Below are 10365 nucleotides of genomic sequence, written 5' to 3' on the forward strand. Positions count from 1 at the left end.
CACAGATGTGAAGCAGTTATAAAAAAACTGTGGTCATACAACTAAATATTAGTTTAGTGATTCACAGGATTGCTAAATCCTAGAAACAAAAAAGTTTTACAAAATAGTTTTGAGTTTGTAAAGTCAATGGCAGACACTGCTATTTTTTTGAACACACCCCTTTCAACTAATTGCCCAATTACACAGCTTTAAGAGCGTGCATATCACTAATGCTGGGTCTTGTTGGTTTTCTGAGAATCTACTGCACCTACTGGTGCCTTGTTTGCCATGTAGCAATAAAAAATATACTAAAAACCTGGATTAATCTGGTTAGTCACATTGGACTGCTATTATTTTGAACACTACCGTAATGGCTGGACATACAAAACCTTATAAGGTTTTTTTTTCAGTCAATATATATGAACAACCGATTTGTTAGTTTAGCTAAATGATGCCACCACACTTAACTGACTTGTTTAGCAGAGCACTGTGAAGCCTGTGGGTTTCAGACACGGGGACTTTGGATGGATCTTTTTTTAAAACAGCATTAGAGAGTGATTTTCATAGCAGAGCTTTGAGCAACTGCAGTACCATCCATTAGAGAGTGACCTTCACTATAAATATGTCTGCCTTTGATATGCACAAACGAGAAAAATAAGTACAACAATCCTCTGGCATTGGCAGGGAGGAATAATAAAAACGTGACATCCCTCTGAAGTGAATGTGAATGGACAGAGAGCCAGAGATTGTGAGAGATTAAAAACTGGTAAATCCTAAATGAACTGAGAGATAAGAGGTGGAGAGACTGATGAGACGAAGGAGGTCAGGCTCTGTAGGCGTGCCATGCGACTGCCTCTCTGCACTGACTGAGCCAGCGGTTTGGCCTCAGGAGGGTCAATGCAACTCGGGTCTATCACAGGCCTGGCTGCTGCTGACACAGATTTGCACCGTGACATAGTGGATCCTCATTGTATTAAACACAGATTTGGGATTAGTTTGACAGAAAACATGAAAACAAGATGGCAGTGGACTGGGAAAAAGCACAGTTTATATCCGTATTGCTTGTATGGGATTCTGTTGGAAGAATATGCCTCTAACTCGTACTTTAAGGGTTTTTTTGGGGGCCACTTTTGAAACGGCAAAACCTCCAGAAACTGCATCTGGACAACTGCTGCTATGCCACTGCTACAGCAGTATGAACCCAAAAATTAACAGATTTTGCTGCAATAAATGGATCAAAATTATACTGAAATAACTAGATCACAATGCCAATGTGTAAAAAGCCTTAATTCATGCTTAATTTGTGCTTTTTGCACGACAGATGTTAGTGGTAAGCACTCTAACCAGGGTCGCTGGTTCGACTCCAGCCTGCGGCTTCTCCGCGTGTTAGCGTGGGTTCTCACCAGGTACTCCAGATTCCTCCCACAGTCCAAAAAACATGCACTTAAGTTTAATTGGTAACTCTAAATTGCCCGTAGGTGTGAATGAGAACGTGGTTGTCTGTATCTATGTGTCAGCCCTGTGATAGTCTGACCACCTGTCCAGGGTGTACCCCGCCTCTCGCCCAATGTCAGCTGGGATCGGCTCCAGCCCCCCACGACCCGAGTGCGGATAAGGATAATGAATGAATGTTTTCTGAATGGAGTTTACCTCGTTTAGGGCTATGCTGATTGGCTTTTGTAACAGTGACATGTAAATTCTTGCTCAGGTTGAACAATTTCAACTTACACACATACGCAAACGATGAAAATACAGACTAATAGCATCTTCTTGCTTCTTGCTTTGACTTTTTATGTATTGTACAGCTCAAAATGTGCTTTGCATAGTCAATATCATCTTAATAAATGTAAACATTTGATCATCAAACCCTCCTGTAATAGACCACAGTGTAAAAAAATGAATAAATAAAAACCATAGTTTTCGTAAATCAACTGCAGAGACAAAAAAATGAATTTCTATAATGTGATATCAAGCAATTCTCATTTATTTTTACCAAACAAACATAGAAATATCATTTGTATCTCCTCAATAAACAAAATCATTCACATAACCATGTCCTAGAGACAACTATATAAATAAATTGATTGAATCCATTTTAATCATCAGTAGAAATTAAACAAAAAAGAGTGCCTGAAGCCACAGCGACATATCAGTTTGTTCTATCAGCTCTACTTATAACTATGCAGCACCACCAGCTGATCAACACCTTGATGCACAAAGCCTCTTTGACTACCAACAACAGACTTCTGTTAATGTCCGCTAAATTGGTTGCCCACAAAAAAGCTGCAATTTGTCTCAATAAAAAAAGCTATTACAGTATATACACAGAGTGGTACTCCAGAACCAAGTACTAACAGTTAAAGCAAGAGATCGTTCATTTAATTTCATGTACACAAGTACTATTATCAAAGTCATGCAAGATGAAATTAATTTCTGACATCAAAACTTGCAATTGGTTGGAAACTATAAAAAAAGATGCCAATGCACTTTCTATACAACATCAGGTTAAGGCAATGGAATTAAATTCCTTTTATAGATGTGTAAGTGTGTGTGTTTGTATGTTTAAAACCAACTGTCGTGGAATTAAAGCTGCTCCATATCATCTTTATGTATGTCTTCATTCTCAATTAAAAAAAATCCCCCCATCATAAAACCTGGAAGTCAGGTTAAAACAAAACAAAAAGTACACATTTCACATTCTGCAAAAAGGTAGTAAAAAACAATTAATCAACATCAAACTCAATACAGCCTCTTGCACAGTGCAATCACATAACTGGAAAAAGCCCTTACAATCTGTACATATGGCATGGCTTTTTCAAGCACAAAACTGGAAGAAAATGCTTTTAAAAAATCTGAAGGGACCATTAAGTCTCTATAAAATCAACGCACATTCTAGTCAGATAAACACAGACACACTCAGAATGATAAAAGTAGAGGGACGATACTTCATAGTGCTACTGCTTTATGGGATAATCCCACTACGCCTTTACTTCACATTACAGTGCCTCCTGGTGGTTCATATCAGTTTCTGTGCTCTTTCAAAACAGTCCTCAGTGTGAAACCAGAATCAATTGGCATCTAAATATCATATTTAGCAGTATCTAAAGAAATCATCTGATCTCATCCATAACTGATAAATCTGCAAATTTTCAGCTGTCAGTGTCCTGTGAATTGTTCACACACACTCAACAAAATCTGGCTAAATACCCTACCTCAGTGTCTTGATATGCCTCTTCTCACAGCTCAGAAGTAGTAGGAGTAGTGTATTTAATCATATTTTGGAAACAATTTAAATTTGGAACATACTTTCACATGGATGGACGGTGAAGAGGTGGATTAAGCTGCAGGAGGTTTTTATGGTTTTATGGCCAAATCTTTATTTTTCTGCTCTGAAACAATCTGATAACAGCTGCAATTCTTGATAAAGGAGCTTTTATAAACTAAACGACCTGCTGGCAGCAAGTGTATGTACTCAAAGGACAGATTTTGATAGTTATTACTTTAAAGGAAAAGGGTAACCTGTCTTAAAGGAGCAGTGCTTGGGATATAGTGACATCCAGCGGTGAGGGTGCAGATTGCAACCAACTTATCCTGATGTGATACCAGCCCTCACCTGCAGCTTGCTCCCACACATCTTAGTAATTGATATAGGAGCAGAAGCATGGTAAACAAAACAAAGTGCAATATTCTGGGGAGTAAAAATGTTCTCTTCTCTTGTAACAAAAAATTAAAATAAAACCCGTTTTGTGTTTTTGGGTTAACAATTATAAACATACACTCTTGGACGGGGGGGGGGAAATAAAACACTTTTTGATGCCATAAAAAAATAATTACATGAACATGTACCTCAACTGCAAGTCCATCTCCCCTGAAACTCCACTCTGGTTGCAGTGTACAAATAGTGCAAATTAGTTAAGAATTCAGTCCATAGGACCACATTTTACCATTATATTTAGCCAAGCAGGTGATATTCGCTGCTTGTTATCTTTTTGTTTCGGCAACTGATAAACTGTTAATGTATCTTAAAAGGAAACTCTGTACCTGGTAATTATTGCATGTGACACGTTTTACAATCATTTGCATATGCTTTGAATGGACCTGTGATGTGACTTCATGTTTCCCTTCGGACCTTTTTCTTCTGGGAGAGTTTGGGGGGCTCCACAGGCTGCTCAGACTTCTCTGAAAGGAAATATAATAAAGTTGTATGTTAGTAACTTTTTTCTTTATCCTGAGTAAATATAAACTCAGAGTCTGTGCGGCTGAAACCTACTCTGAGAGGAGGATATGCTGGGATTCTGCTTTTTGGAGGCCATCACAGGAGGCTCTTGAGGTTTGGGTACTGCGTTGACCAGGGGCACGGTGCTCACGGTCTACAATCAAAGACATGCAATGATATTATTAAACAGAAAACAATGCCCACATGCATTTGGTGTGAATATGTAAGTATAAATAAAACCATTTTGTGCAAGATCTGACAGCTTTTTTCTGTTTCTCTTGCCTGAGCCTCAGATGCAGCCTCCTCCTCAGTTTTCTTCTTCTTTTTCCTCTTCTTCTTGGATTTGGCTGCTCCACTGGAGGCATCATCAGTGTCCTTCTCATCTTCTGACATCTGCCATAACATAACAGACATTCAGCTTGTTTGAAAATTAGGATAACTTTTTTGGTCAAGTATGTTTTAGAAAAGAAAGGTTTCAAGAGGTAGGTAGTAAAATACAAAGATCTTCTTAACGCTCCCACCCTCCCTTCCTGCGAAGTAAATGGTGTGATGATAAATAATGAGATGTAAAATTAAATATACAAAAAGTAATAATACCCACTTGACCCACTATGGCCTGTTTGTTACAGATGAGGGGCAGCCAGATCTAATTGAATTGTGACTCTCTATTCTTGAGAGAGAACCTTATTTTTTCATTTGTGGTAATTCCACTGAGTTTGAAGGTGCAAACTTCCTTCTTTTTCCAGATATTTATATTAATAGGAAAGAAGTTGCTGCTATGGCCTGTTTAATACTGATGTCGAAGTTCAAACTACAATTAATACAGGATTGGGTTCATAAGGATGGTACTTTATGGGATGGGCACTACAGGAGTATATGAGTCACCAAAGAGGTTATACATTGATTTACTATTTTTTTTTAAATCCAATAATATAAGAAGCCTTCCTTTAAATGTTAGGCTTTTCATCAGGATAATTCAGAGATGTCTAACAGATGTTGGTGATTTGACTGTCAGTGATACCTTGTTGGGGACAGACTGTTCCTTCAGTGGAGGCGCTGGTGTTGCCATCACAAGAGGCTCTTCGTAGTTCCCCCAGTGCTCTACTGGGGCATTCCAGTCAGAGCTGGGGTCCACTGCTGCCATCCCATCTAAATAATTCACATCAACAGGATGGCTGTCAGAAAAACCTTACAAATGAAAAAGGTTAACTGTGCTGCGTGGAACGGACTGCTGAGATACTCACTGGATCCAGACCATTCATCATCAGCATCATGGTGCCTCCCCCACGGCAGCTCTATCGAGTTTGATCTTGGGTCTAACAAGACAGTTGGAGGTGAAAAAAAGTAAACTAGTCAGGCATCAGACAATCTTTAGATTGCACAGTCTGGAAGTATAGTCTGGCTTGTGACTGGGTGATGAAGCTGACAGTTAATTACAATATCAACCTGTGGTGTTTAGTCCCATCATGGAGAAGGTCACAGGGTTGAGGTCAGTCTTTATCCGGCCATCAATGCCACTCCATGCTGCTGGCAAGAGCGCACAAAAACACATTAGGATTGTGGCTGCAATGCTGGCAAACAGTGGAGATCAGATTAAGCATCACCAGACAAGTCCTCGAAAATAAAATAACAGTGTGCTGTTATTCATTCAATTGTTGCATAAAAACACCTTCCACGGTCAATTTCTTTTTTAAATTTCTCTGAACAAACATGAGGCCTTAATTGGGTTTCATCACAGATTATTATCATTTCATTGCGCACAATTTCACTTGTTTTATACGACAGCTGAACTTTTTGCTCTGTTTACAGTAAATCAGTCAGTGTCCACAAGGAATAAAATAACCCTTTGGGATTGGCTGCCTTGTAAATTGAGTGTTTTTTGTTTTATTTCAAATTTGTATTCTTTGTTGAGCCAGAAGCTAATTTTAATTTAAACTTCCAATTATTTCACCTCCTAACATAATTTAACTGAATTTCCCGTTGGGGATGAATAAAGTAATTTTGAATTTAACATAGACATTTTACTAGTGTTAGTTTAAGCTTTAACAATGCGATTCCTTATGACAAGTGTTTGTCATAACAGGAAATTACAGGACATTAAAACCTTAGTTACAAAGAAACAATGACGCATGAACCTGAAAAGTAAAAAAGGCAAGACAAGGCTTTGTCTTGCTCAGTGTTGTTCTGACTTTTGGATTTGTCTATCATCTGTTTTTGATATTTGCCAAATAAATCTTTGATTTTCTACAACAGGGGCGGTGGCACACCTGGTTGAGCACGTACCATAGAGGCATTGTCTTCTTAAGCGGGCGGCCCGGGTTCGAGTCTGACTCGGAGCCCTTTCCCACATGTCTTCCCCTCTGTCTCCCCTTTCACTCTGTCTCTATCAATAAAGCCCAAAAATGGCCCAAAAAAAAACCAAAAAAAAAAAACAATGCGATTCCTTCTCATTTTAAATTGAGTTACCCCTTCTGCAGATGGCTCAGTTAGACAGACTTTGGATTTTTTCGAAGTGGGGTTGTATGAAGTACTTAGCAAAAGTCTGTTTATTACACTACCGCGACAGTAACCGGTCTTGAAAATGCTGAAACAGCCATATAGACACAAATGATATTGTTTGATAAAATCTCTGATCATCCTGTTAAGTTAATAGTTATAACAGCAACTGGGAAATATCCCAATAATAAAAAGAGACTCCCTAAGTTTTTTTTATTAAATGTGGATGTGACCACTCACTAGCACTTATCTTATTTCATTTTAAATCCAATGCGCTCCCTGTGTTACAGGGTCTGCTTTGTTATACTCCTTGATCAATATCTATATGAGTGGTGTAAAAAGCTCTACCCAGCTTGAGGTGATACCTTGCGTCTCCTGCCCCCAGGATTGAGGCTTAGGTGGGGCCCTGAAATGTGTAGCTGTGGGGATGGAACTCCACTTGGTCCCCTCCATAGCACCCATCTGACGTGGCATCTTTAAAGAGATATCAGTCCAGCCTCCACCATTGACTGGAGACTCCTCTTTCCAGCTGGAGGACACTGAGGACATTAATGGATGACAGCGAGTCAAACTGGCAGTATAGTCAACCAGTGAAAATCTTTAATATGGCAGATTCTTCATTTTAGTATTATCACTGATTTTAAACCATCATTTGGAGGCTTGTTCAGTTACCACAAACAGGAAGACTTATTGATATATTAAGCTGACTATTAAAACAAGCTTTGCTTTAAAAAAGAAATGAGAAGCTATTAAATATTTCCCCATCTCAGTCACACATAATTATGGTATAGCTTTGTCTTTACCAGCTCCACTGGCTGTCTCCACCTTTCCAGCAGTTCTTGAATGCAGGGACTCTGAAATAATAAAGGAAGAAATATGCTTAAGTAAAGCATGTTTAAGCATGAGTGAACTGATGACATGAAGGTGCTACATATATGCATCACCACGGCAACACTGTGTGCTAAATGAGTGTTCATCACACTGCTGAATACCATGGTTTCCTCTGTTTTTCTTGGTAGGTGCTGTGGCCACAGGTGCCTCCACGTTGCTCTTGGGAGCCTCCACCCCTCCTGGGCTGCCAGAGTCCTCAGGGCCCTTGTCCTTCCTGCGCTGCTGCCTCTTCTCTCGGTTACTGACCTTAGTCTCCCATGTACCTGGTGGAAACACACAAAAAAAACCAAAGCAACTTAAAATGGTTGTGTGATTGCTGTATTGAAGGCAATGAACTGGGGGTGACATTTGGTTTATATTTTAACCAAGAGGTTAACTACGTATAATTGTTAAACTTAAGAGGTTAAGTGCATTGTGAATACTAAAAACAGGAGTGGTCTGAACTGTGTAACACTAAACGTTCAGTTTAAAAATGAGAAGTTGTTATGAAATGTGAGTCTTACCATCATCAGGTTCCTTCCCATCATGTGTAGACACTTGCTGGACTGGTTTCACGTTTATCTTGGTTTTCTTTTTGTTCTTTTTCACCTGCACTGGGGCCTGTACCTCATGCACCTGTGGATAGAGAAATCAAAGATATAGTAAAGTATTAAGTAGTACCATGCAATGTACTTTGAAGCCATGACACACTGGCAATCTGTCAAGGAGTAATATTTCACCACCATCAAAACTGCATCATAAAACTTCAATACAACCGAGCGAAACGCAATAAAAATGTGACCTTCAGTTTCAGGTCCACTTTATTTTTTGCAGCAGTTGCTCAAACTTACCTTCTCAGTTTTGATCTGCGGTGCCAGCTTGGAAACAACCTCCGACACTTTAACTTCCTCTTGAGCCACAGCCACTGGCTGGCCATTGGACTGAGTGTTCTGGGGATAAAGACAGACATCACATGTCTTGATTACACACATTTAGTTGGCAGAATAATTAAGCATTTCAAAATCAATCTTTACAATGCATTTGGATTTGGAGTACATTCAACAAATCTACATTACCATCAAATATATATATTTTTAAGAAAACCAGTTAGATTTCTAAGATACATTTGATGGTGGTTAACTTTTGACCTAAATAATTTGTTAAAACTGAAAACAAAGCTTTGGATTGAATAGCTAGACCTGAGCTTAAATGTTTGTTGACGTTACTAACTGTGTAACAACGCTGTTAGAAGCAAACCTTGTTCCTAGATGTGTGAAAACCATGTTGTTTTGTTGGTTACAATTAAAGTTTACCAAACAGACAAGCGATATGCTTCAGGTGTTATTTTATAACATAATCTGTTGGCCTATGACAACGATTTAACTAGCATCGGTTAGCATGAAATATCATTCGCTAATAGCTTGTCAATTAGCTACACACCCAGCTAGCATGCTAACAAGATACCGTGATTCATTGTATTTTAATCTCACTGGTTTATTTATGTCTTTTTGTAAGTGGGTCACATGGTTGTCCCCAGGTAGCTTGTTGTTGTGTAAACAAAGCGGTATGTAATGTAAACGCTAGCTTTAGTTTACGTTAATCAATGGTGTGTGATAGCAAATTGGCTACCTAACGTTAAATTAAACTTTATTGGTAAAATAACAATGGGGATGCATGTATAAACTAGCTTAATGCTAGCTAAAGCTAACTGGGTATAATATAGTATTGTTTTTTGTTGACACACCGATGAAAATACGCACTTATTGAGATTGGCCATGATTTAACAACCCGTTACCTTTTCACTTTTCTTCTTGTTCCTCTTCTTCTGTTCTTCTGGTTTGACAGTTTTAGCAGAATTGGCCTTCACAGGCTCGCCGTTGCCGTGGGTGACCGGGGATCCCCGCTTTTTCCCGACAAACAGACCGCCACAGACGGCGGAGAGGAGCAGCAGCAGACCCGCCGCGGCCGTAGACAGGATGACCCAGGTCGGGTACACATCAGGCTTCAGACCCAGATCCACCCCGAACTGAGCCCGAACATACCCCTGTCCCGAAGAAAGGAGCTCCTTCAAGCGACTGGAAAGCACTTCTGCTTTTTCCAGCGCAAAACCTTGCAAGTCCCCAGCCATCTTTCCAAATCGCGAAACAAACAGTGGCTAACTGTTAGCTATCATTGTCAGCATCCGTATGCTAACGGAGGAGTGGCTAATCTAATCTGACTGTTAGGAGAAATCTCAGTAAAACCACTATTCGCAGCATGTAAACACAGCTTTATTATGGCCGTTTGAAAAATAATGAGGTGCAGAGATTTAGTTTTACCTAAATCATGTGATCAAACCATGTTTATAACTAGTCACCCATGTTTGAAAACAAGGCTGCTTTTGCAGGAAACACAACAAACTTCACCAAAAGTGTAACATATGACATTTATTGATCATTTCACTCACAAAGGATGGCTATAACACGATGTGTAAATTATGTAACTTAAGAGAAATAAATGACTTAGGTCATTTTTGAACATGCCTTTGTGACTTAAGCAAGATATGGTAACACTTTATTTTGAAGGTGTCTACATAAGAGTCACACAAGCCTGTCAGAAACATGACATGACAAGTATCATGAGCATTAATGTTACTTCAAAGTGTCATTAACGTTCATGACACATCCCATGTCATGTTTATGACACGCTCATGTCACTCTTATGTAGACACCTTAGAGTAAAGTGTTACCAATATTAGTGTCAACAATAAAACACTGATAAACTAAACTGATAACTAAACAATCTCCCTCTAGCTCTTCTTTGCT

At 39.2% G+C, this 10365-nt stretch overlaps 1 protein-coding gene across 2 annotated transcripts; it reads right to left on the reverse strand.

Moving 5' to 3' along the window:
* Nucleotides 1-1942: 1942 nt before the first annotated feature.
* Nucleotides 1943-9784, reverse strand: mtdha (metadherin a). Of its 2 annotated transcripts, none has more exons than XM_059349587.1 (12): nucleotides 9357-9784; nucleotides 8413-8511; nucleotides 8086-8197; nucleotides 7684-7845; nucleotides 7495-7545; nucleotides 7057-7230; nucleotides 5642-5722; nucleotides 5440-5511; nucleotides 5217-5344; nucleotides 4478-4588; nucleotides 4250-4349; nucleotides 1943-4158 (listed from the first exon to the last, which is right to left on the reverse strand). In XM_059349587.1, the coding sequence occupies exons 1-12, from the start codon at nucleotides 9687-9689 to the stop codon at nucleotides 4091-4093; spliced, it is 1491 nt and encodes a 496-aa protein (XP_059205570.1). In that variant the 5' UTR covers nucleotides 9690-9784; the 3' UTR covers nucleotides 1943-4090. The 2 variants fall into 2 exon arrangements, with proteins under 2 accessions (XP_059205570.1, XP_059205571.1); XM_059349588.1 differs by having other exon boundaries at nucleotides 5642-5719; nucleotides 9357-9782.
* Between the last annotated feature and the right edge of the window lie 581 nt (nucleotides 9785-10365).

Source organism: Centropristis striata, chromosome 14, assembly GCF_030273125.1.
Source record: "Centropristis striata isolate RG_2023a ecotype Rhode Island chromosome 14, C.striata_1.0, whole genome shotgun sequence".
In the NCBI taxonomy this organism is placed as follows: domain Eukaryota; kingdom Metazoa; phylum Chordata; class Actinopteri; order Perciformes; family Serranidae; genus Centropristis; species Centropristis striata.

What these genes read in the sequence shown, in the direction of transcription:
- mtdha (XM_059349587.1), bottom strand. Translation starts at nt 9,689, where the DNA reads ATGGCTGGGGACTTGCAAGGTTTTGCGCTGGAAAAAGCAGAAGTGCTT. An exon ending in TGGGAAGGAACCTGATGATG is followed by an intron (nt 7,846 to 8,085) that starts GTAAGACTCACA and finishes TGTTTCCACCAG; the next exon opens with GTACATGGGAGACTAAGGTC. An exon ending in AGGCTGCATCTGAGGCTCAG is followed by an intron (nt 4,350 to 4,477) that starts GCAAGAGAAACA and finishes CTTTGATTGTAG; the next exon opens with ACCGTGAGCACCGTGCCCCT.